Here is a 26,533-nt window from a genome sequence, read left to right on the forward strand (position 1 = left end):
GCTGCCCCATACATAGGGATCCATCAGCACAGACCACAGGTAGGTCTGAAAGATTAGGAGCACTGCTCCCCCGTCCCAGGTGCAGAGATGTTGTAGATGTGGTCTGGAAGTGTGAAGCCAGCTCCTTCCTGCTCAGTTCCTTTCCTAACTCTCTCTGTTTCTTTCTGTGGCTTCTATTTCTTCTTTAATCCATGGATGGCTCCACAAGCCTCTTATAGGGGTCTACTGCAATGCTGTCGCAGGTTCAGCCTGTTAATGTGGGCCAGGGTGGGAAGCCTCCATCCCACAGGGCCAGGTTGGTCCCGATTTGGACCACAAAGCCATTTCCCCCAAACCATGCCCACCTGTCCCATACCTGACATCCAATGCGAGCTCAGATGTGAGGCTGACAGAAACACGGCTGGATTCCATAGGGAACTCAGTCACACAGCCAATCACTGCAGAAAGTGGGTTTGGAGTCACTGTCCATCTGCTGACGGACAGTGGGTTCAAGTCTGTTGGATTGACTGCACAACCAACACGGTTGACTGTACAGTGGTACCTTGGGTTAAGAAGTTACCGTAATTCTTTCCAGATGTCCGTTCTTAACCTGAAACTGTTCTTAACCTGAGGTACCACTTTAGCTAATGGGGCCTCCTGCTGCTGCCACGCGATTTCTGTTCTCATCCTGAAGCAAAGTTCTTAACCCGAGGTACTATTTCTGGGTTAGCAGAGTCTGTAACCTGAAGCGTCTGTAACCTGAGACGTCTGTAACCTGAGGTACCACTGTACATCTGGCCCCCTCAGAAAGTAGGTTGGCCACCCGCTGCTTAGTGCTTACAAGCAAGGCAAAGCACCCTAGCACTACAGTTCCCAAGCACCCAGCTGCCGGCGGCTTAGGAAGTGCAGCACCAAGGCACCACCTGCCAGTCACCTGACATCGTAGTACAGTGGCCCACCTGTCCAACTTGGCCTCTGAGGGTAGGAACAGATCAGGATCAGAGCCCCTCCCGATGGTAGCCAGTCAGGCTATTAAAATGAGGAAGAAATCAAACTACTTATTAGTTCTAATCCCATGTAATGCCATCAGACGCAGAACTGAGACACTGAACCAGCTTTCTGTTCTTCATTTTATATCCTAAATTAAGAAATGCCCCTGTTGCCTATTTCCCCTTTCTGACTCAAAGGACTGGCTAGGGAGTAGAGTCTTCCCTTTGACATGGGGAGGAAAGGGGGAAATAAATGTTGGTTTCTTTCCGGAACTTTTGAGCTTCCCTTTTACAGACCAGGTGTTGTTGTTGTTTTGTATGTGTGTGTGTGTTCCTCCTGCAGCTGATCATTGTGGCGTGTGACCAAGGCCAACCACCTTACGAGACCATGCAGCCCCTCCAGGTGGCTCTGGATGATATAGATGACAACGAGCCCGTCTTCCTGAGGCCGCCTGTAAGCAGGTCTATCCCTTCCCCTTTTGGACTTCATTGGAGCTGTGGAATACCAGGTCCCAAAATAACAATTGGGTTCCTTCGGGAGCAATACGGGGAACGGTTGTTCTTACCTCCACCTCGCAGGATGCTGTTTGCAGAATGCGTTCTGCATAATAGTTTATTGGAGTCCCTGGAAATTCTGGGAATTCTTTGATCTTAGAGAAATGTTCAGTTATTCGTAGGGGAAAGTTTCTTCTTCCTTCATTTCTGCTACGACAGCAGACAAATAGGAAATACCCATTGCCTGAGATCTATGCATGGGAGACATTTGGGAAAGGATGGTAGCGTAGTTTTTGGCATAATGTCAGGGAGGTTTTCAGCGAAAAGGTTATGCTATGATATTAGGAGTTCACAACGCCGTTGCATCAAGCTATGCACTGTTCACTCTGCTCTCAAGGCTTTTTTCATCTGCAGTTTTTTAATCTTATGAGTAGTGTTCATATAGATACAGTGGTACCTCGTTTTTCAAACGTAATCTGTTCCAGAAGCCTTAAACCGGAAGCCTCAGTACGGAAAACTCAAAATGGAAGCCGTGTTTCCTGTTCAACTTCCAAGGCACGTTCAAAAACTGAGGCACTTACTTCCGGGTTTTTGGCATTCAAAAACAAAAACATTTGACTACGGAGACATTTGGAAACCGAGGTACCACTGTACTTGGATGACAATTTAACTCCTTAAAAAATTAGTAAAGGTGGGAGTTTTTTTTAAAAAAAAAAAGCTCTTGAAATGGAAAGAAAGAAAATAGCTAAGACTTTCAAGGAAGAGCAAAGGGAAAAGTTAGGTTGCTTCTTTTAGCTGTCTTTATATATCTTGTGTTATTGGTCGCACCTCAAATTTTATTTGAGGTTCAAAAAAATATTTTGTTTGCAGTCCCCCACCCCCAAATGCAATTCATTCAGTCAGTTGTTGATAGTATTGCACATTGTTTACCATTTGTGACTTTATGCTTGTCTATTTTTGCTACCTTTTAACATGTGGTTTTTTCCCCTCTCTATCTCCCCATCTCTCCCAACATCTCCTGCAGAAAGGGTCTCCCCCTTATCAGGTTCTTTCTGTGCCTGAACACTCACGTCCTGGTACAGTGGTGGGCAATGTCACTGGAGCAGTAGATGCTGACGAGGGCTCCAATGCTATCGTCTATTACTTCATTGCAGGTAGACTTCATTTCTTTTTCGAGACTGTCCTTTGATGGTTTTCACGCTGCCTTATGCTTGTATCAAACCATCCAGTGTTTTAGAGAGAGAGAGAGATAGGCAACTCCCCATTTACCCCATTCCACTGCCACCCCCTTGCGATGCCAAGAATGGCACGTGCAGCAGCAGTCGTGTGTATGCCGATTGTGCGCAAATGGGGAGTTGCCTGTATGTATGTATTCATGTATATGTGGTTAGAAGCTCAATTCCACAGCTGCAGGAGCAGGTGGTGATGTGGTCTAAACCACTGAGCCTCTTGGGCTTGCTAATCAGAAGATCAACAGTTCGAATCCCTGGGGTGAGCTGCCATTGCTCTGTCCCAGCTCCGTCCAGCCTAGCAGTTCGAATGCATGCCAGTACAAGTAGATATATAAGTACCACTGCTGCAGGAAGGTAAACGGAGTTTCCATGCGCTCTGGCTTCCATCACGGAGTTCTGTTGCACCAGAAGCGGTTTAGTCATTTACCTTTCACCTCCAAGGCTGCACTGCTGAGTGCCCACCTGGTAGGACTAGCCCGTGAACATTAGATAATGGGATTGAAGGGTGAAAAAATTTGGAGGAAACCTAATTGGAATTTCTGTGTCTATCTCCTCCCCACCCACCCACACTAATACGACTACAGAAATCTCATTTTAGAGAGGAACAAATTTAAAACAGAACTGACTAGTTCTCTTTCTTTTTTCCCAGCTGGTAACAGAGAGAATAATTTCCAGCTGAGTCGGGAAGGAAAATTGCAGGTGTTGCGGGACTTGGACCGAGAGAAAGAAGCTTTCTACTCTATCATTGTCAAAGCCTCTAGCAATAGGAACTGGTCACCTCCCCAGGGTCGCCGGGCAACCAGGATCCAAGCCATGGATCTCAGCACTGATGCTACTCTGCAAGAAGTACGGATCTTTTTGGATGACATTAATGACCAACCTCCCCGGTTCACCAAATCAGAATACACAGCAGGTAGGGATGGTTCCACTTGAGCAATGCCCATTCTAATTGAATTACTGCAATTTTAGGGGGGGGGGATTAGCATTTGTTTTACAGCCTGGGTTTATTTTAGTATACTCAGGCAAATTGGGCAAAGCCAATTTGCAAAAGGAAAAATAATAAGTAAAATTTTAGGACTGATGTAAAAATCTTTACTACTGTTTTGTGAAGTGGCAAAACTGTATGTGATTTGTGCATAAGCGCATCCAGAATGGAGGACTAGTGACCTCTCTTTACCACAATGTACAATGGGATCTTTAAGACAGGGGCGGCTGACCTGGCTTGGACTACAGCTCCCATGATCTCGGATCATTGGCCATGCTAGCCAGGGCTAATGGGAGTTGTAGTCCAACAACAGCCAGAGGGCCACAGGTTGGCCACCCTTGATGTAGGTATTATTTCCCAAGAAATGACTTCTACTTCTGTTATTTTCTCCCTCTGGGGCTTTTCCTTTGTTACTTCTCTGCCTCACCCCACCCTGCTCCCTTTCTGAAAGGGGTAGCAACAGATGCAAAAGTGGGTTCCGAACTGATCAAGCTTGTTGCATTGGATGCCGATGTGGGAAACAATAGCCTGGTCTTGTACAGCATTCTGGGTATCCGTTACATCAAGCAACATTCCAACGACTCTGAGGAGGTGGCCAACATTTTCAGCATTGGTAAGAGAGGCAACAGCATGCATGGGGAGGGACCCGTGCCGAGTGAACTGTCTCGCTTGTTTGTGCTGCATTTGGTTAGCCCTGCTAAGTTTACATAGTGAAGACCAGGGCCAGACCAACATATTTTGGCACCTGAGGTGGACCCCAAAATGGTGCCCACTTCCCTGTCAGGGAAGAATGGGTGAGGGAAGATCAACATCAGGAGCAAAGGGGGGAAGAAAATATAGACATCGGGATCTGCTGTCCCTGTGGACTCTGCCGCCTGAGGTGGTCGCCTTACCTTGCCTCATGGGTGGGCCGGCCCTCGTAAAGGCAAAACATTGTGTGCTAATAGAGCCATGGTCATATAATCCATAAGGTTGCTAATCAGTCATGCTTGAGAAAAGTTGCTGACAGGAATGCTGCCATACAACAAAGACTGCTTTATATTATCTTCAGCATCTCTTTGCTGGAGGTTACACTATAGCAGTGTTTCCCAACCGGTGTTCCGTGGCACACGAGTGTGCCGTGAGACGTTGCCTCGTGTGCCGCGAGATGCCTGGAGGGAGGCGGGCGAGTCGGGCGGCGAGAGGCGGGGCGGCGGCGGCGAGGAGAGGCCGCGCCTCCTGCTGCTGCCTGGCGCTCCTCCTCGCAGCCGGCAGCGCTGCCTGGGCGCCTCCGCGCGACTCTGCCTCACTGGGTTTGGTCTCCCAGCAGAGACGGGTCACACGCGCACCTCCCTCCCTCCCTCAGCCTGCGCGGAGGGAGAGCCAGAGAGAGGCATCGCTCCTGCGCGGCGGGAGAGGGAGCAGCCGGAGCGATGCCCCAAACGAGCTGAATTCCGAGCGAGGGACTGAGGGGGGAGGGAAAAAACTTTCACTTCCGTGCGTCCCTCCCGGCGTGATGCTGCGCGCTGACGTCACGGGGGCGGGGCTTTAATGGTGGTGTGCCGCGAGATTTTTTTTCAGTAAACAGGTGTGCCGTTGCCCAAAAAAGTTTGGGAAACACTGCACTATAGCAAGGTTTCCCAAACTTGGGTCTCCAGCTGTTTTTGGACTACAACTCCTGTCATCCCTAGCTAGCAGGACCAATGGTCAGGGATGATGGGAACTGTAGTCCAAAAACAGCTGGAGACCCAGGTTGAGGAAACTTTGCACTATACTGTGGCAGGTTTTTGAGTCACAGGACAAAACAAGTCTTTCTGTTATACTTAAAATCTCTGCCTGCTTCATTCCTCTTTAAGTAGATCTTGGTTGCTGCAAATACAAGGGAGCCACTGTTTAATTGGTCTTGGAAGTGAGTTAAACTAAAGGCTAATTCACATGTATTCGGAGCACTCAGGTGGTACAGTCCTGTTTGGTATACACCATTTCAGGCTGCAATGACTGGATGCTCCCTCTTCTTTTAAAAATATCACAAGCATTTAGAAAACTAGCACTTCAGAGAGGTGGTTAGGCTAAAACCTTGTAACCTGCTGTGCTGCTTTTATGTTCAGGAAGGTTTTTACATGGAGAAGCATGCTGTCTCCCACACGCAGCCTCAAGTGGCACAATCTCAACATGGCTGCATCATGTGATGATTCTGACCATGCAGGGTCACTTGTTGGTTCTTCTCAAAGGTAACCTAGACGGGATTCTTCGAACCTTTGACCTTTTCACTGCTTACAACCCTGGCTACTTTGTGGTGGATGTCATGGCCTCAGACCTGGCTGGTCATAACGACACTGCGGTTGTGGGAATCTATATCCTGCGGGATGACCAACGGGTGAAGATTATAATCAACGAGATCCCAGATAAAGTACGGCAATTTGAGGAAGAGTTCATCAGCCTATTGTCAAACATCACGGGGGCCATTGTCAATACGGATGACGTTCAGGTAACTGTTGCTTTGGGGCAACACATTCATTTCCTTAACAAGCAGTTGATCTTTCTTTCTCAGTCAAAGAAGTAGAGGTGAAAAACTGGTCAATTTCCTGGCAAAACCAGCCTTTGGGGGTGCGTGCCCTGGAGCCATCTAGTCACAGGGAAATGTAAGAATGGGATAGGAGAAGGGACACCTTTTTTTCTCTTGTCTCCCATAGTTCCACGTTGACAAAAAAGGCCGTGTGAACTTTGCCCAAACGGAATTGCTGATCCACGTGGTGAACCGGGAAACCAACCGGATTCTGGATGTAGAACGGTAAAGATGCCATGTGTCTCCTCTGTGTAGGTTTAGATTTGAACACAGAAAGAAACACAGCAATGGGTTTGTGGCTTAGGTGAGATTTGAGCTGAGGACTTGCCCACGAACATTTTTAGCCACATCGCACCATAATGGCTCTTCCTCTACAGAGTTGCCTTGCCTCAGCAGTTAGGAAGAGACTTTTTTGTTGGATAGACAGCTAAAGATTCATTCAGTTCTGCTGCTCATATAAAACATGGGTCTAACCATGCTTTGCACTGTGTCACATTGAGGCAGGCTGCATAATGTCATTGGATATAACAACCTCTCCTGTCACAAGCACGAGGAGTCTTAGACCCCGGTCCTAGTGTTTTGGCAATGTTTTGGTCAGCTGGCATCTGATACTAGTATTTATATTAGATAGAAAGACCCTCAAGCAGTGGTAGCCAACCCTGGCAACCTCTGCTGATCATAACTAAAAATAAACATTGAATTGAAACAGCCCTTCTAGTTCATATAATGATTACTTCACCATGAAAGGGTTTTTGTTGTTGTTGCCTTATGGCAGAGATTTGTGCAAAGCCTTTTCTTGCTAATCTAGCAGTCCCATTCCTTTGTGAGTCTCACACCTGATTTAAGATCAGGGATGGGGAACCTGCAGCCCTCCAGGTGATACTGGACTACAATTCCTATCATACTTGGCCATGCTGGCTGGGGCTGATGGGAGCTGGAGTCAATCAACACATGGAGCTGTCAGGTCCCCCAACTATGTTAAAAAAAAGAATTTGAATGATGGGCTTCATGACTCTTCTGATGCAATTTAATGGAGTGAGTTCCTGCTTCCAGGATCTCTTGAGTTGGAAATTATAGCTGGGAGGTGAAGGTTGATCGTTCTTGCCATAAACACTTTTTAAAAGTGTATTTTCAACACTAGGAAGATGAATCCATAAATAAAGGTTTAACCCTCTTCCTAGAGTAATACAGATGATTGATGAGAATAAGGAGCAGCTGCGGAATCTCTTCCGGAATTACAATGTCTTGGATGTGCAACCAGCAATCACTGCCAGGGCTCCAGATGACATGTCAGCGCTTCAGGTAAGATGGAGGTGGGGGTCCTTCCCTCTCTCAAGCTTACTTTGCTTCCAGCTCTCATGCTTTTTGGGAGGAGGTCCCCCACACTCTTCGGAATTGGCTGCATTGAAAGGAACTACCCCTTCATAAACTGTTTCCTTAGGTTTGCTGCAACAAGTTCATGATTCTTTAAAAAGCATGCAGCTGCCAAGATATACAAATGCACCTGTTGAACTTCTTTCTATTAAAAACACACAAAAAGGACTTATTTGGAAAGCAGCCAGCAACCTTATATTAACTGTTTTGTGAAAAGAGTGCAGGTACAAGTCCTAAAGCCATATTGAAAGGAGCTTTCATGAAAGGAATCTGTAGTGGTGGGTATCAAAAAGATGTTGGGTTTCGCCATCGTGTTATTAGAGTGACCATTAAATGGTGGATTCACCATTCATTTCCTTTTATATTCTCTCCCTGTGATTTGGGCATGAATGCAGTTTGGAATCACCGAGTCAGATATTGATATCTTGTCGTTAGGGCAAATATTTACGGGGGGGGACCAAATCCTTATCTCCCCTACCCCTGCAGGCCATGTCTATCAGGTAGTGAGGGCCTGTCAATCACTTGAATTCACAATGGTGTCAAGGCTTCAGAGCGCACCACACAGGGAGCTCTGTGCTTTGCTTTCAAGTCCCATCAAACAGCTGATTGGTGGTGCTTCAGAAGCCATTTTTTAGGTCCAGCCTCTTCGTAATCATATATGACATCAGGTGATGGGCAGCTTGGGCAGAATGGCCTAGCAGTCCATATGGGAAGATCTGGCAGACCTCATTAGACCCGTACCCCAATTTACACTGGGTCAGTAGCCAAGCCATTTCCTAGACATCCTATCCCTGCCGTAACAGTTAGTTTTGTTTTTGTTTTGTTTCTTACCATTTCTAGATGGCAATAATTATTCTGGCTATTCTCCTCTTCCTGGCAGCCATGTTGTTCATCCTCATGAACTGGTACTACAGAACAGCGTGAGTAGCCTCCAGCACTTGCACTGTGTAGGGCAGAGTATTTCAGATGCCACAATAATAATAATAATAATAATAATGTATTTTTGGAGCTGACATCAAACCCGTGCATACTGCAGAGGAGGAAGCTCTGATTCAGGGATTTCTAAAAGGAGTAATGGCTGTAGATTTCCACCACAGAACATAGCCTTGTGGGAGGGTGAAGTGGGTGAAGTGCGTGTACTAAGTTTGTCAGCCCTGCTCCCAGGTTGCAGGGAGGGAATTTCCCTTTTTGGTGATTTATGGCTGACACCTTTGAATTGCACACTCTCTCTGCTTCCGAAAGTGATTTCATCTTCCAAGTTCATGATAAGGGATTTGGCTGCTTTACTCAAATATTTCTGCATCAGAACTGTAAGCTGAGTTGCATGAGGAAACATGCAACAGGTCTTTGCATGTTCAGTGGGAGAGAAATCTGTTGTCAGTTTCTGGTGCCAATCTTCCTTTGAGAGGTGGAACAATATTTTGTTTATTTTAAAATATTAGGTATATTAGTATATCTCAAGGAGCATGACTGAACTGGATTCAAACATAGCCTCTCTAATATATTTAAAGATGTTTAGATTCATAGAGAATTACTTCAAGGTTTGGGGGGAGGAAACCAGAGAGGAAACCCAGTTTCAGCAAAATAACTCAGTAGCAAAGGTTCTCAACCAATAGTCTTCTACTGGTTCAGAACAGTATGTGAGAGGATGTTAAAGGGCCAATCACATTACACGTATGATGAACAGACTTCACAATGCAATTCTTGTGCTCTTTCCCCTTAGTTATTTTGTGTCTTGCAGGCACAAAAGAAAACTGAAAGCAATTGTGGCCGGTTCCACAGGTAAGAGATCTTGGAAGATCCATTTTTTCCCTGGCCCCTTGGGAAGGAAATAGACACTGAAGAATATGATGAGATAGCCATCACTCATAACACCATACGGTGAATAATAAGACCAGCAGCTTGGCCTGGGTTGCTTCCAGTCCTTGACTCTTTGGTGCTGGTGAAGTGTTGCTTTTCCAGTCAACTGGAAGTGAAATTAATTAAGCCTGAAAAACAATTGATGTTGCACTCCAATGACTACTCCATTAAAAAGTAAATAAATAAAGGATGTAAATTCTAGACTAAACTGCTTGTGTGGAAGGAAACTAACAAAGGCTAAACTGTGAAACTATTTGACGTGATGATAAGTAGTGAGGAAAACTTTAGCTGATAAGTTTCTGTGTGTCTAGTTGCTGGTAGAAGCACAGGGGCAACAGAAAACGGTTTTTTATAAGTCAAACTATAAACTCAACAGATGTGAATGATTCTCGGTAAATTTGACACATTGCTTTCTTCAGGTAACCGAGGTTTCATGGACATCATGGATATGCCAAACACAAATAAATATTCATTTGATGGGTGAGTTGTCAACAATTTCTGAAAGGTTTAACGCTGGCTAAAAGAGGCTATCTGAATGCTGACCATGCCTAATTAAAGACAATCTTGGCCTCTGGCACCTATGATTCTTACTTTTGAAGGTGGCTGTTACAGCACAATCTTTGTATATAGCGCAATCTTTGAAAACATGAGCTTAAACAAAAGGAGTGCTTAAAGTTACCTGAGATAGTATATTGACAAGTATGTGGGCCAAACTGGTGGATTTTTCTTGGATGGTTTCCCATTGCAGTTGTTTATTGTAGGCATCCTGTATCCTTTCTAGAGCCAACCCTGTGTGGCTGGACCCTTTCTGCAGAAACCTGGAGTTAGCAGCACAAGCCGAGCATGAGGATGACCTGCCTGAGAACCTCAGTGAAATAACAGACCTGTGGAACAGCCCAGCCAGGACTCACGTGAGAGAGCATCTTACTATACTGTGGTTGAAGCCACAGTATAGCCAACGTCCTAATTTTTGCCTGTAGCCTGTGCTAGCATAAAATTCAGCTTTCAAATTCATGTGAAGCAACAGAACACATTTTGATTGTTTGCATAAATTAGAATTGGCACTATTTGTCAATCATCACCATCCCCTTGTGCTAGAATATCTCATTTATCTATTCTTAACTCCTTTCTCGTCCAGGCTTAATAATCCAACTGCACCTTTGTTGCCCAGTAGGAAGAGGCCGCAGCAATGGCATATCAACAGCAATGTAGCTGCTACATTAACTTTAGCGCTTCCTAGTCTAAGATTAGTTGCTATGATGCACTTCATGGAAAATTAGAGTCAGTCATGTAGCATGTACTTGTTGTTCATTGTTAATGAGATTTTGTTCAACATGGCGGATGCCCTGCTTAGTAATTAAATTTTACAACGGGAGGTGGGCATGTTGTAGACAAATGTTAGCAAGGAGCATTAGGAAAAGATTCCCAGATGGATTTTCCTTCAGGTCTGGAGAGACAAAGAGAGAGAGAAGCTATTTTAAAAACCTCTTCTTTTTAGGGAACATTTGGCCGAGAGCCTTCGGCTGCCAAACCCGAAGAAGATCGCTATCTGAGAGCAGCCATTCAGGAATACGACAACATTGCCAAGCTAGGCCAGATCATGCGAGAAGGGCCCATCAAGGTATGTTCTATTATTCTCAGTCTCAGTTCAGTAAAATGTTCAAGTTTGTGGCACTGCTTGGCCAGAGGACAGAACTCTCAGCACCATGTTTAGTCTGCAATCCAATCTTGGAATGCAGTTGTTTTGGGTAGTCACGCAGAATGCACTATGTGGCAAGAATCCCATTTTAATGAGGATTATTATACGAGGCATGATTCAAAAGGATTTATTAGAAGGTTTAAGGATAAATGTTTCAGCCATTATTATTATTATTATTATTATTATTATTATTATTATTATTATTATTATTTATTATTATTATTATTATTAATGGAGAGGATATCTGGATTTAGAGTAGCTTCTCATGGGGATTCCCTACACAGAGTAAGTTGCCACAACGTGGCAAAGGGCCCGAGTGTAATTTCTCCTGTTGCCCATTCCCTCCCTCCTTCCAGGGCTCTCTCTTAAAGGTAGTCTTGGATGATTACATGCGACTGAAGAGACTGCTTGCTCAGCGGATGGTGCATAAAGCCACCACCAGTCATGGGGACCAGTCCTCAGTCTCTGAGGTAGAATCTGCTTGTGCATGGGAGTTCTTGAAAATGCTTGTTGTGCCCTTTGGGATGTAGTGTTTGCTTTTCAGAACTGTACCCTTCAGTATCTATTGTGTGGTGCTCATAGCTATTTCCCTCTGTAGCACAAGAGCGCAGGAGTTCAATGAAACAGGCAGAAGGAGCCCCTCTCCACCACAGGCCTGCGCAACCTGTGTCTCGCTAGGTGTTGCTCCCATCAGCAGCCACCAGCATTGCTAACGGTCAGAGAGGATGTGTTGCAGGCCAACTCTGCAGGGTCACAGGGTGCCCAGACCTGTTCTGCCCACACACATCCCACTGAATTAGCTACTTTTTCTGTGTCCTAACTCCTCCTGGGCACTGAAAGTCTCATGTTAGGCATGTCTATTCATGTTCTTAGTGCAGTACTGCATTAATTTGCAGTGCTAATTCATTCTTTAGGCCTCTGGTTTCCAACCAATGTGCCGTGGCACCCTAGGGTGCCTTGAATGATCAGGTCAAGGGTGCGGCGGGCAACAGTGGCCTCTGTTCCTCTTTCCTTCCCTCCCTCCTCTGATGCCCTCTTGTGTCCCAAAGGCTTGCACAGCTGTTTATTGCTGCTGCTGTGGCTATAAGTTCCACAGGTGCCTCTGGGAGGCATCTCTCTCTGGGGCAAGGGGGGGTGTCAGCTCAGAGAACAGCTGCCCAGGGAGAGGAGAGAAGGCTTAAGGAACATTCCACAAGGGAGGGTGATTGAAAAAGGGTGAGAGACTGCCAGCTATGCAGGCAAAGGGTGACATAACTGGGCCCCTGACCCCACGGGGTGCCACAGAAAGAATGTTGTTGGTCAAGGGAGCCGTGGACTCAAAAAGGTTGAAAACCTCTGTTTTAGGATTAGAATCCTTTGCCAACCACTGTGAAGTAATCAAACGTCCAAAAGGGGCATATATAGATAAGAGAAGAAAACCCTAGGCCAGTTATTCACAAAAGGAAAGTTGCAATTCTCTAATAAATGAGAACTTTATAGGGGAGCTTGTAGACTCACAGCAATGAGGGATGAAGACAGTGCAATAGAAAAGTTCTAAGGGATGAAGGCATGAGACAGAGAGATGAAAAATAGGAGGACATGGTCTTTAAACATCAAGAACTGTAGCTGCAAGGATTTTTGTGGAAGAATTGGGGAGGGGGATAGTAACAGGACATTCCTTGCACATCAGTTTATGAAGGCTATAGTGAAACAGATAGCAATACACTGGAGAGAAACTACATGTTTAAGCACATTGGAAAAAGTTTACTTTGCTGGATTGTAGCCAGAGAATGAAGAACTTTCAGGGAGCACTTTGTTTCTCTTCTGTAATCTCTCTGTTTGCTTTATTATGCCCAGTAAGTTGAGCCAAGTGCACAGAAGTGGTGAACCGGTTAATGCTTTGTGCTTAATTGCAATCTTTGTCTAATCCAGTTTCCTTCTGCCTTTGCTTCTATTTGACCTGAACCTGGAGTTCTTAATACTCTCCAGCTAGCTCAGGCTTCTTAGCATCCTTTCTTCCTGCTCTCCCATTGGTTAGACCCTCCTCAAAGCTCCTTGCCCACCTTATTAAAATCAGAAACATATAATGTACAACATTATACAGAAGTGCAGTATTAAATATCTGCTCTTTGTGGTTTGTTGGTTTTATGGGATGTTTGGTGTCTCAGCCTGGCTCCCATCTAAGTAGCAGCCAAGCCTGAAGGCTCTTCCCTTTGGAGACAGAACGATAGTTCAGCCTTCCAATCTACGGTACTCTGTGACATCTCACTGTGCAGAAACTGCCGCCTTTGCCTTATTAGGATTTTAAGACGCGACTGTGCAAGAACCAATCCAAAAATATGTCTCAAGTTGTATATAATGAATGCATTTTATTCAGGGCCAATATTAAGCTCTTTGTAGGAAACATCTAAAGCAGGCGTCCTCAAACTTGGCCCTCCACATGTTTTTGGCCTACAACTCTCATGATCCCTAGCTAGCAGAACCAGTGGTCAGGGATGATGGGAACTATAGTCTCAAAACATCTGGAGGGCCGAGTTTGAGGAAGCCTGATCTAAAGAGACCTATACATCAAACAAGACAGGAAAATGAATTTCCCAAGGCAACATCTGGTTCCTCCCCCAGTGCAAAGAGTAAGGGCTTGGCAAGAATCGTGCACTCCCCAGCAATGAAGACTTAAAGCCCTAAACCACTGGACTCTTCTGAGGAGTGAGAGCTCCAGTATATGCAGAGAATTCCCTAGCCTGAAACAGCTTCTCCAGTCATTTCAATGGAGAATGAGGTTCCATGTGCATTTCGGTGCATATCAGTTACTTCCACTGGAATTAGCTAGATCACCCAACTGCTTGAGTGTTACAAACATCGGGATTTTGAGTGGGGTAATCAAACTCTAGATATAATCAGGGTCTTTAGGTTGAGAGGGGACCTTTATCCTGTTCCCAGATTCACTCAGGAAGCGAATGTAACTGCAGCTGAAAACAGCACTGCCTAAGCAAGAGGGAGCACTACGATGTGTTGATTTCAACTTGGGTTTTGTTCCAGCTGATCCAGAACGACTTGGATGACGATGACGAGCAAAGGAGTCCAAGCCAAGGGAGCCTCCGCTTCCGACATAAGCAGCCCATTGAGCTCAAGGGACCTGATGGAATCCACGTGGTCCACGGGAGTACAGGTACTCTGCTAACCTCTGACCTCAACAGTCTTCCCGAGGATGACCAGAAGGTGCTGGGCCGCTCCTTGGAGACACTGACTGCTGACGGTGGGGCGTTCTGTGACAAGAACGCCCGCACCGAGTCCGCCAAATCCACCCCTATGCACAAAATGAGGGAAGTGATCATGGAGAGCCCACTGGAAATCACAGAGTTATGACTAGAAGTGGCATCGCTGGTGTAGCGCTCCGAGGAAGCCTGGCCCCACGTAGACTGCCGCCAGAGGAGAGCACTGACCAAGGGACAAGAGGGGCAGAAGAAAATCCAGAGGCCTCGGTCACTTGTGCCTGGCCACCACCTGTTCCAGAAGAAACCTGACCAAGACAGCTGTTAGGGCAGCCTTGGGGAGCCTAACCCCCGGGGTGAAGGTTCTCAGGACTGTTTGCTTCTACCAGGCACTCACATCATTAAACTCATAACTTTTTAAATTTTATTTTTAAAATATAAAGTGTTAAAAAGAGCAATGGGGAGGCCCTGAGGCACAGACTTAAGGCTAGAGTTGCAATAACCACGGTGTGCCATGATGCCCCATCGGTGGAGATGACCAGGCTCTCCCAACAGGTCCTGGGTGATGGGAGAAGACGGCTGCTAACCAGCTGCAGCTAAGATGCTATGACCATCAACTCGCACAGAGCAAATTGTGTGATAACCTTCAGGAAGCTCCATAAATCTGTTTGGCATTTATCTGTGTTTTCACCTTTCCAGAAAGCAGGGGGTGGGGAGAAACTGAAGCCATTTCTTCATTTTGCTGGCCTACCAAAACACTGCAGCATCAAAAGAAACAAGAGTGATATTAATTGAGGTTCTGAACGTAGAGTGTTTTGTGTGTACTCCTTTTTTCCTTCTTCTTCTTTTGATTTCAAACAGTAAAGTGTTGAGCGTTTTTGGAATGGTCTGTCAAAGGAACCAGAAATACATAATCCATGAATTTAGTTAATCTGTGTTTGATCTTTCCCTCCCAGCTTGGGCACAGGGTTCGGTGCTTGTTTGGGTTAAGTACACACTGCTGTAGGGGCTGAGGAATCAGAGTGGTCATTGTGCTCATCTATATACCAGCATGTACATTCTCTCTCCATAAACCTATCAAGAAGGAAAATGCTAAGTGTTTCTTATTCAGAAGTGTGTATACGATGCAATACACACAGCTTTTAACATCATTCTGTTTTTTATTATTCAGGTTTACAACAGGTCACTTTGTTTGCTTAACAAAAACCAGGAGAGTCAGTGTCAAATTTGTAAGAATTGTTTAATGTTTCTTAACTACAGAAGCATTGGTAAAATGCTCATTATAATGTCCTTTTGGAATAACTGGATAATTTCTCAGCATGTATATTGAACAGGTTCACACGCAGTTAAGTATGGAACACAGCAGCTTCATTACTTATAACAGCTATGTAGACATGGGAATTGTGCCTTGCGAAAACAACAACAACAATTCACCTCTGCATCACTGTACCTGTTAAGTTTTATCTTTTGCTTGCCAACAAATATGGCATCTGCATGGCTTTCAAGCATCATGCTCTCAGATGTTGCTCTAATTGCAAGCTGCAACAAGAGTCAATGGCTTTGGAATTGATATTTAGACACATTCTGATAAATGTCATATTGAGGTGTAGAGCAAAGACGCTATTGCTTAATGCTGCCTGTTCTATATTATCCTGAGCACTTGCCGCTACTCCTGAAGTACAGAGAAAACACAATTAAAATTACTTGTTCCTTAGTTCATAGGTCAGCACTCAACAGCCATGGATTTATAGTCTAAAATTCAGTCTACCTAACTACACCAATCCAGCAAGGGAGTAAGCAAACCACTGATCATGCAAATTGTTTTGTGCCCTGTACCTATTTAACCATTTAATCAGCCTTTCATGCTGATTGTGATACATATCCCTTTGAGGACCCTAGCTGCTGCATTCAGAAAGAACAGGGTTAGATACATGTGTGTCTCCCAAATAGGAAAGGATGAACTGACACCAAGTTTAAGTTCTATAGGTAAAAGTACCCAATAACTGCCTGTACTTAACATGAGCAAATGGGTAGCCACTTTTTTTCGAGACTTTGTTTCTGTCTACACCAGAAATTTAAGAGAACTGAAATCCCTCCATATAATTAAAATTATTGTGCCAGTTGACCTGTCTTAAAGAAAATTCTAAGCATCTCCAGGTAAAAATAATCTCAAATACTGGGAAAATATATTTGTTTGAAGCAGTGCTGCTGCCAGAGTAGACAGTGGACTAAGTGGCCCAACAGTCTGATTGGCTGTTCTCAGCACCCCTTGAAGAAAAGCAATGAAATATTAAAACAGTTTAAATGTATAGTATAGCTGTACCTTAAAAAGCTAGCTAGAGAAGGAAGGTATTGGAAATCTGAAAATGCCAACTTAAGCAGCCAGTTTTGCAATGATCGTAACGCAATTTACCCATTTTAAAACAAGAGTCTTACCAAAATTCTCAGCTAGTCAAATAAAATCCCACCACAGCCTTTTTCTTCCCTACCCGTGTCACTTCCCCACTATGGATCTAAAAGTAAAACTAAATGTACGGTAATTCAGAGCATCACAAGCAAAGGAAACAGTCCCCCTGCTTTTTTCTTTTTCAGCAGTATAGCCACCCAACGGACAACCACACTGCAGAAGTATGAAAGGAAGGTGTGGTTCTGCCAGTGTTTAGACATTTCACCATTTCCCACCCGGCCAAATTCCAGGGTGCATTCAGTAAAACCACAGCCAACATTCTTCCACTGGCAAGGCTTCCTCTAGTTCCATATATGGCGCTTGCAGTATTCAGTGGCCTATGGGGAAAAGAGAGGAAGACTCAAGGAAGGTCATTCTCCATTCATAGCACAACTCATAAGAAAATGGGCTTATATAGGAAAACTTCAGAATATCTAAGATTTCCTATTCATCTTGCTGTCACCTTTCACACCAGGGATCAGGAACCTGAAGCCCTTCAGATACCATAAGATTCTGAACACTGAGACAATGCCAATACAGCTACATACCTGGATGTGCATAATGGATGTGCATCAAGCCCCATTGATAAGGAGTGAATGCATATCCCTACTGCAGGATTGCTAGATACACAGCTACAGGTGGATAAGGGCCAGTATATTCACACGTAAGATGTTTTTAGAGTTAAGCAGTTGGAAGCAGAACGAGTTAACTTATTACAACTGCACACAATATTTAAACATACTCCCCCAATCCTATATTCCACATCACTAATATGCACCTAGATCTTCAGTAGCACAGAGGGTTTTCGTTTCAAAGACTATCGCCTTCCATAATTTCACCTGCTCCTATTTCGGTCATCGCGTCACATTCCCAGAATTGTATGCTGCAAAGAGTGCTCCCATTTTTAACTGCGTTCAATTACTTTTTTATCAACTCCATCTCACTGTATTGGAAAGCTTGATATTCCCCTCTTGCCACCACCACCCCTACTTACTTGGCACTGAGCTGCAGTCTCTGCGTTCTTGCACCAGTAGCTAGGGCCCCGGACACAAACCTCCATGCCCACAAGGTGGGATGAGGGACAGGCTCCTATTTTCTGTGGGGCAGAAGAGCACAAAAAGGGACCATTACACCTATGCAGAATCAGCCTCCTTTCTTAACTGCTCCATGCTCCTTTTTAAGTTCCCCAAAGCCTCCTTCAACTTCACATTGCTCCCCACTTTTCAAAGCAGGCGGTAAGACTCAGGGTAGCTTTGCAGCAGGGATGGGCAACCTGCAGCTCTAGGGCTGCCTGTGGCCCTCAGCAGGGTAGCCAAGTACACAGTACCAAAAGGGGGGGACACGGGTATGTGTAAAGTTCGCACATGCTCATTTATGTGGACGTTCAGAAGAAACCACTATAATTTCAAAAGAACTATGAGACGTCTCACCATGGTGGGGGACATTGTGACCTGTGTTGCCTGCTCAGTCTTGCTAGCCAGGTGCTAACTAGGGGGGCAGCTTGAAGCTCCTTGCTGCTCTTCTTTCCTAGGTTTTCTTTTTTAAAAAAAAATATTTGAACTGGGCAGCCATTCAAATAGAGGACCCTTTTCAAAATAGGGCTGCCCTTTCTGTAACGTAGGACACACAGCCAACCCTAATCTTCAGACTGATTTTCAAAAGGGCCATCTGCCAGCTATTTGACTTCTGGCAAGGATGATCGGCCCCTCCCCTGGAAGCTTGCTGTGCAAGAAGGGAGAGAGAAAAAGTGGGTGGTAGAAAGAGAGCGTCACAGGGGGTTGTCCTACCCACCAAATTACCCCCAACAGGCGGGATGGGGCTTTTCTGCCCCCTGTTTCACAGCAAGGATGCAATCTGTAGCCCCGTCCAGCAATCATCAGGACCAATGGTCAGGGATGATGGGAGCTGGAGTCCATCCACAGGTTACCCACCCATGTTTTACAGGTTCAGTTTCCTTGTGAATAGTGAGACTACTGGATATTTATGGGATTTTTGTGGTTTTGTTATTTGCAAAGGAAATAACAGTGCAATCATATATGCATGTCAGAAGAAATATCCCAGGTAAACATATCCATTGGATTGTGGACAAAGCTGTTTGCCAGAGATCTCGCTCAAGAATGAGCAATTACTTTAGAACATGACTTACAGCACACACAAAGGTTGGCTCCATGACCTGCACCAGGAGACGGACAGCAGCTGGCTCATACTGCACCACGAGTTGATCACACTGTAATAAAAAAAAACAAGTTAAGTGACTCTCAGCCTTTCTCCTAGGTACAGCCCCCCAAGAGTGCAACTGGGTCTAAATCTTTTGTTTTCTGGATTTAATTGATTAAGCTGAATTTGCAGGGTCTCAGGACAGGTAGAATGCTCCCTAAGGAACCTCATTAGTCTTATCCAAGCCGTCTTCATTTCTACAAAACTCCTAAACAGGCAGCTCTCTTTGGTTATGACTATGTCAAAAAATATTTGGAAGTTCTGCCCAAGAAGTAACTTCTGTATCTGCTTCAAATTTTTTACTATGAGCAAAATTTGGTGGCGACTCTAAAAAAGGGGGGGTACAACATTTGCTTCAGATGCATTTCAAACTAGAAGTAATTAAAGAAGATAATATTTCTTCTGGCTTGCAGGATAAAGCTTCTATGTAGATAAACCAATAAAATGCCCACCACTTTTGGCTGGAAGACAAGACAGAGATCTTCAGCTCCTTGACCTCCTCTCTCCTTTTAGAACACTTTGATCCCCCTTTCACAATAGCCATTTGGTGTACTTACGGGATACACCAAAGCTTCTGGCAGCAACTGGCAACCCTTTGAAAGCATATTTCCAATCTGTTCCTGCGTTTGATTCTTTTCCAGCTCTTGATCAACATATGTAACAATGAGTGTACACACATGGCAGACTTCACTTTCACTGGGTTTGGTTGGTTTCAATCCTTCTTCCAGAGCTTCCCTTTCTGAGGAGAAACAAAGTTTGGGAGTTATCAACCTGGAAAGATTACTTTTTTATATATAATATTTTTTATTGCAAATTGTTATTACTCTTTTTACACTGAATGCCTCCTGAATGCAGCTCTTAACAAAAGTTAAAACCACCCATTAAAAACACAGAAGCAGTGAAGCAATATAAATTAGGACAAAAGAGAAACCAACTATAAAAACAGAAACTAGCAAAGGCAGATGGAAACACACCGTCCATTGAATGCTCAGGAGAACAAGATGGTTTTTTGTCTGGTGCCTAAAGGCTGAAGGTAGGTGGCAGCCACTTGTCTTTGGGAAGAGCATTCAATCATAATTTGGGTAACATGACAAGGCAGCCACATCTCTGGTCTAACCTCAGAATGTTAGAAGGCCTGACAAGAAATCTTGTAAGACCAGGCAAGTTGCTATAGGAGCAGGTCATTGCAATTAACCCCCGCCCCACGCCCAGGCCACATAACATGACAGTGCAAGCAAATGCCATTACCTACCAAAGCTCAAAGAGATATCTCTGGGGCAAAGTCTAATCCTCATGCACACAGCTTCAGGTTTAGTTGCATCCAGGAGCATGTAGAGAATAGCCTTTCCATAGGAATCAACTAAGTCTTTGCATTGGTCCAGGATTTCATGGGGCAGTATATAGCAGGCTTTCACCATCTGGTGGACTATTTCTTGCTGAAACATAAAAGCAGAAAGGTATGCTAAGGAGGAAGATGGAACTTATTCTGTAGTCGGTGCTAACAAGGAAGGAGATGTCAATTACTGGCAGGAGCAAGCCAGCCAGCAGTAAATCACAACGTGCAGGTGAACTTAACTCTTTCTTAGAAAAACAGGATCTGCACAGGAGTGCCAGGCCTAATGAGCACAGCAACTCTTATTCAGTAGGCCTTGCCCCTATGAGGCAGTTTCAAGGACTGAAGGTCCCCACCTTCCCACAGCTGCCTAAGTCCTCTCCTCTCCAGTGTTTTCCCCCAAGCAATCTGAGACGAGGCCTTTGTGAAACTAACTTCTCTTCCCTCTTCATACCTCTCCAGGTTCTGGGATACCAGATGGGAAGGGAGGTTGTCACACCAGGAGGCGTAGACCCCCATGCCTCTTCACCAGCCTGACATACTTCTGCTTCTTGGCCTCCCTCACGCCTCTCTCCTGCTTCAGCTTCTACCTCTGATTCTGGACGTCTCTGCCACAAATACTTCCTGCTCACTCAGCCTTGTTACCTCTTCAGCTTCTGACACCTCCTCTCCCCCCCCCCATCTGCTCCCTCTGACCTCTCATTGTCATCCCACCACCAATCCCCAGGCTCTGAGCCTTCTTCCCTTGGGGGTTCCCCAGCTGGTCCCCCCCCCATTCCTCTGCATCAAACCAGTCCATGACCATTACTTCTTTCCTCTATGAAAAGCAGGAGCAGAAGTTCCTGTCGATCTTAGTAACTGAACCAAGGAGATATGGGGTCCTTTTGAGTGTTGGGTAGAAGGAGGTCATGTTGACAGGTGCAGTTTCTCATGCAGATGTAAGAAAAGCTGCACCTGCATGAACTCCCTTTTCTGGTAATAAGAGACAAAGTGAGACAGGCAGTTTCCTCAGTTGTTCCTCTCCTTCTATGCAGCCCTCTAATGTTTCAACTAGTCCCCTCCAAGCCCATGTTTCCATATCAAGTGCTGAAGAAAGGCATCCTATAAGTTTGAAATGAGACATTCATTCAACTTCTCATAATGAGGAAACCAAGAGTTTAGATTCCTGCATTGCAGGAGGTTGAATCAGATTATCTTTGGGGTCTCTTCCAACTCTACGATTCTACGATACTAGGCAGTGCTCTCACATCCCAACTTCCCTCACAGTAGCAGTGGTGCAGGCCTCCAAAAGTGGAAAAAGCCTCCAAAGAGAGCCCCCTCCCGAACCCTCCGCCATCACCCGATAGATGACAATAGGTTTCCTCAGCCTTACTTCTGTGACATTCTCCTTCATCATGCCCTCTGCAATGGTTACTACTTTCTTGCATATACCACACGCAAACTCGGGGCTTTCGGCATTTGATGTTTTCTGACCAGATTAAAGAAAAGAACAACAAGAAGAAAAAATCAAGCACAACTTTCAAGGACAAGCAACAGTAGAATACTAAAACATTGTTAACTCAAGCTTAGCCAAAATAACATTTTCTGTGGAATGCAGCAAACCCCCTTTTTCAGTGATCACTTTGGAAAAGTGCGCAAAAAACCCCTGCCTATTCAAGGAAGCAATGCCTTCATTCTGAATCGACTTCATTTGCCTTCAGTGACATTAGCATGAAGCCAAACCTGACTGGCTACATAAGGCAGTGACATTGTCCAGTTCATGGAATGTTCTTATCTGTCTGGGATCAGCCATGTAGAACAAACTGTCCAAATTTTCAACCGGCATTCTTTTTACACTGAAATTATGTCACATATGATTGACTACCTAATTTCATGATGTCACCCCATTTACGTAGTGATCCCTAGTTGGCTAGGATTCTCCATGTGACTACTTTGGGAACAGTAAACAGAAGGAAAACAAATTGTGCCAAAGCAGCAGCAAATGGGGGGGCGGAACTGTACCAAAAAAAGGTGGAAAACATGCAGAAATATCCCCAGAAAGAATGCCAGATATATCCCCAGAAAAGCCATGACTTTTCAAACTGCCGCTTTAAAAATAATACGCGCAATTCATCTAAAATTTTCTGAATTCACTGGGGAGCCTTTGCTTAAATATTTCCCATTGAAATCAATAGAATTTAAAAGTTGGATTGTGCCAGTTAAAGAGAGATGAGTCACAGTGAAGTAAATGAGAATATGCATTGCAGGGGGTTGGACTAGAGGATCCTAGTGGTCCCTTCCAATTCTATGATTTAATGCCCATGCAAAGAATCTCCCAGACGGGGCCACCCATTAACTCTTTTGCTAAGGATGTGCAGACCCTGGAAAAGGTACACTAATCTTATTAAAAACAATTGCAATTCTCCTGCTTTTCCTCAGGGGGAGTTTCAAAATTCTGCATGAAAGTTGCTTTTGGCAAAATTCAGTGTCTCCCTAGTGTTGATGTGCAGGTTAACACTGCTAAAAATTCATATCGAAACTCATTTTTCGCCCTTTGATATTCCTCTGATGTTTGCCATGCAGGAGTCTCCAGAGCCTCATTGCATTTGACTTTAGGCACAAATAAATTCAGCAGCTACTCTGCAATGCTCTCAGCCTCTTCCTGCCCCCTGGCAGAGCAGGAGGGGGCTCTTTTGCTCTTACCTCTACAGATTCCGATACTGTAGACAAGTCATCAAGGGGTTTAGCTGGCAGTAATGCATGAAAAGGCTCGGGTTTTTCAGAGTCACAGAAGGCGCCACAGACAGTCTTTGATTGCTGAAAGAGGAGAAAAAAGTTCCATTGGACAACAAATCTCGTTTTCTCTTCCTACCATAAATTAACACGGAGCTACAGGAAGGTTGTGGATGTTGTCTGAGGGGAACGGGGGAGGGATTCCACATCATACTGGAAAAAACCCTCCCTTTGCTAAGGTTACCTATGCCTTCACATGCCACAGGTAAATGAAGAAGGAAACTGTGATTGTGATATTTGTATGCACCCACCCACAACATCATTGAGCAAGTGTGGATAAACACACACCCTTGTCAGGACCAACTAGATCTGTTTTCAAATGGAAATCTACAATGAGCTTTTATTTTCAGAATGAAACCAGTTTCACAAGAGGTGCTTTTCAGGAGCAAAAAATATGGAATAGCTTAGGGTTGCCATACGTCCAGATTTTCCCGGACATGTCCGGGATTTCAGTGATAGAATTAGCATCTGGGGGGGATTTTGGTAAATCGTCAAAATGTCCAGGTTTTTAAAAAGCTCAACAACTTTTTGTGTCTGGATTTTTACTTCTTGAAATATGGCAACCCTACAATAGTTCTAGAATGTATGAGGAGTGCATTCTGTAGAAAAAGCAAGGACTCTATTGATCCTAGAACAAAAGGTGTGTATGCAGCCTTAAGAGTGGCTGGGGAAACCCAGCCAGATGGGTGGAGTATAAATAATATTTTTAAAAAAATAAAATTATTATAAGCTTCACTTCTCCAGTTGGCATTAAAGCAGGATATATAAAAACTGCCGTTGTGATCAACCTCCCTTTCAACCTCCAAGTTCCCTTCTGTCAAGCAAAGGTGGTTTCAATTGTCCAACCCACAAATTATCAGCAAGAGTTGACCTAGAAATGAAAAACATTCTCACGTACCTCCTCCTGTGATCAGCAAAAAGTCAATCGAATTGTGAAGTGGGGAGGGGGAGAAAACCAATAGTTAAAATCATGAGAAAATAATTCAGAGAGTAAATCCTACAGCCTGAACTAGCTAATCCACAAACTCGCCCACCCGATAGCATTACGTTGCAAAACTAGCTGTGTAAACTTTCCTTGTCCAAAAACTCTGTTTAGTGTAACAGGTGCTTTTCATGGGCCTATTCATGCTATCATGAATTAGAAGGTGCAATTCTTCCACAAAGGCAAAGTCTCCCACTCCCAGAAGTCAAAGCCGAGCTGCTCTCAAACTTAAGACGTGAAATGAAGTATTTGCCATTCTAGATATGGCTTCATTGCCTGAATGATGATGTCTAGTCACACTGGTGCTTTGGGATAAAGGTCAGCAACTGGAACCCCCTGGGACAAATCTGGCCTCCAGAAGGGGAAGCATCCTGTCATATTAATCTCCCCACTCCTGGACAGCATTTGACAAACTAAGCTCTGGACTTCAAACCTTGTTCCCACTGTGCATGTTAATTTTACCCAGATCTCCTGATACTTGCTTTCCTATGTCAGTATGTAATGCCTTATACAAAAAATGATCAATCACATGTCTAGAATATCTTACAAGCCTGAATTCAGATATTACAATGCTTTTGCTGTCGTAAAATTGGCCCTGAAGTGATGATGCTTCTCTGCCTGGAAAAGGCTAGAGTGTAAATGTCTGCCTCAATCAACTTACCAATAGATGTGTCAGCAATCGGACAAAAACATGTGAATACTCAAAGGCATATTTCTTGCACTGTGGAGGGAAGGGGGGAGAGAGAGAAACAGCTTCAATAATTACTAACAAGATCAATCCATTAATTTCACCCACACCCAACTTGGAGAACTCCATGCTATCTCCGGAGCATGCAAAATTCTCACGCACTTTTTGTTTCGAAATGCTCATAGGCGCAATCCTTTCAAACTTGATCGACGATATACAGTACAACAGAGGTACTGCCAGGACCAGTTGTTGCCTAAGACCCAGCACCTCACCTAACTTAGTGACACAGAGGGCAAAGCAGGGCATTTTCTGCTTTGACTTCTTTTGTTCTTGTGACTGAGGACTTATTTCAAACTACTGCTGGTCACACCAAGGAAAACCTATTCATATGAAACGACTTGTGGCTCGTGTCACACTTAAATTGGGCTGCAGTTCCTATGCATACAATGCTGCCTTCACACAGGAACCAGCAACCTGATTTACATGAGATATCAGGTATTTCTAAGCCCTGATGGGTAAACTGTTCTTTCACAAACTCCACATCACTTTTAAATCACAGTTTGGGTGGAACGAAGTGAACCAATGACAGCTGAAATGGGGAACCTGCAGCCCTCCAAGTGTTGTCAGACACCCATTAGCCCCTAGGCAGCATGGTCTCAGTGGTCAAAGAGGTGGAGAGTTTAGTCCAGCAGCAAGTTAGCCACTCCAAGTGTATGAGGATGGTTTGATTTCAAATGGTGTTCTAATTTAACCTGAATTGGAGAGCCAAAATATTATGTAATTACTCTCCTGCGACTTCAGAGATATATATATGCAAGGAAGGTCACTTCTTTCCCCAGTTAATCTGTTACAGTACTTGGAAAAGTTAAACGTGTGACCACAGGCTGAGGGACAACGTCTGAAACAAGACATAAGAAATATAGTTTTGTAGATCCATCCTTTGCTTTGATTACCAGATGACAGACACAGGTCCTGAATATATATATCATTATCATTAGTGTGAAGCAATAAAATCCAGTTACCTCATTTACCAAGTCAGACCCCAGGTGTTCACAGTATTGTTCAGCATAAGAAGCAAAGGACTGGACAAGGAAAGAGCTGCTCTTGAAACCTTCCTTCATTTCAGCAATTACTTGTTGACAGTCTCTGCAAGGATTTTCTTCCTTCTGCTAGGGAATAATAATAATAATAATAATAATAATAATAATAATAATAATAATAATAAATAATAATAATAATAATAATAATAATAATAATAATAATAATAATAATAATAAATAATAATAATAATAATAATAATAATAATAATAATAATAATAATAATAATAATAAATAATAATTTTTTATTTATTCCCCAGCCACTCTAGGCGGCTTCCAACAAAATACCAAAATACAATAGTCGGTTAAACATTAAAAGCTTCCCTAAACACGGCTGCCTTCAGATGTCTTCTAAAAGTCTGGTGGTTGTTCTCTTTGACATCTGGTAGGAGGGCGTTCCACAGGGCGGGTGCCACTACCAAGAAGGCCCTCTGCCTGGTTCCCTGTAACTTGGCTTCTCGCAGCGAGGGAACCTCCAGAAGGCCCTCAGCACTAGACCTCAGTGTCCAGGCAGAACGATGAGGGTGGAGATGTTCCTTCAGGTATACTGAACCGAGGCTGTTTAGGGCTTTAAAGATCAGCACCAACACTTTGAATTGTGCTCGGAAACGTACTCAGAAAAAATGTTGGAGTGGGAGAAATGAAGGA

General features: G+C 44.3%; 2 protein-coding genes across 3 annotated transcripts in view; one reads left to right on the plus strand and one right to left on the minus strand.

Moving 5' to 3' along the window:
- CDH23 (cadherin related 23) overlaps positions 1–14,907 on the plus strand; it is a 416,648-nt gene extending 401,741 nt beyond the window's left edge. Inside the window, exons 55-68 of the mRNA XM_081189581.1 lie at positions 1,312–1,422; positions 2,488–2,617; positions 3,345–3,608; positions 4,132–4,293; positions 5,891–6,147; positions 6,353–6,450; positions 7,407–7,527; positions 8,440–8,519; positions 9,341–9,381; positions 9,879–9,939; positions 10,241–10,370; positions 10,958–11,080; positions 11,515–11,628; positions 14,177–14,907. Coding sequence (XP_081045707.1) covers positions 1,312–1,422; positions 2,488–2,617; positions 3,345–3,608; positions 4,132–4,293; positions 5,891–6,147; positions 6,353–6,450; positions 7,407–7,527; positions 8,440–8,519; positions 9,341–9,381; positions 9,879–9,939; positions 10,241–10,370; positions 10,958–11,080; positions 11,515–11,628; positions 14,177–14,503 — 2,019 coding nt within the window. The 3' untranslated portion in view covers positions 14,504–14,907. The remainder of the gene's footprint in view (positions 1–1,311; positions 1,423–2,487; positions 2,618–3,344; positions 3,609–4,131; positions 4,294–5,890; positions 6,148–6,352; positions 6,451–7,406; positions 7,528–8,439; positions 8,520–9,340; positions 9,382–9,878; positions 9,940–10,240; positions 10,371–10,957; positions 11,081–11,514; positions 11,629–14,176) is intronic.
- A 663-nt stretch (positions 14,908–15,570) lies between these two features.
- The window catches only part of LOC308584713 (prosaposin-like), a 42,311-nt gene continuing 31,348 nt past the window's right edge, over positions 15,571–26,533 (minus strand). Inside the window, exons 6-14 of one of the 2 annotated variants that reach the window (XM_081189693.1) lie at positions 25,810–25,953; positions 24,761–24,820; positions 23,028–23,141; positions 21,718–21,813; positions 20,265–20,448; positions 19,570–19,751; positions 18,942–19,022; positions 17,790–17,891; positions 15,571–17,133 (exon numbers count right to left, since the gene is read on the minus strand). In XM_081189693.1, the coding sequence (XP_081045819.1) occupies positions 17,098–17,133; positions 17,790–17,891; positions 18,942–19,022; positions 19,570–19,751; positions 20,265–20,448; positions 21,718–21,813; positions 23,028–23,141; positions 24,761–24,820; positions 25,810–25,953 (999 nt within the window). In that variant the 3' untranslated portion in view covers positions 15,571–17,097. Of the gene's footprint in view, positions 17,134–17,789; positions 17,892–18,941; positions 19,023–19,569; positions 19,752–20,264; positions 20,449–21,717; positions 21,814–23,027; positions 23,142–24,760; positions 24,821–25,809; positions 25,957–26,533 lie in introns of both variants that reach the window. The other variant, XM_081189692.1, reaches the window with a different exon arrangement.

The sequence above is a fragment of the Podarcis bocagei genome, assembly GCF_964188305.1.
Source record: "Podarcis bocagei genome assembly, chromosome: 4".
NCBI lineage: Eukaryota > Metazoa > Chordata > Lepidosauria > Squamata > Lacertidae > Podarcis > Podarcis bocagei.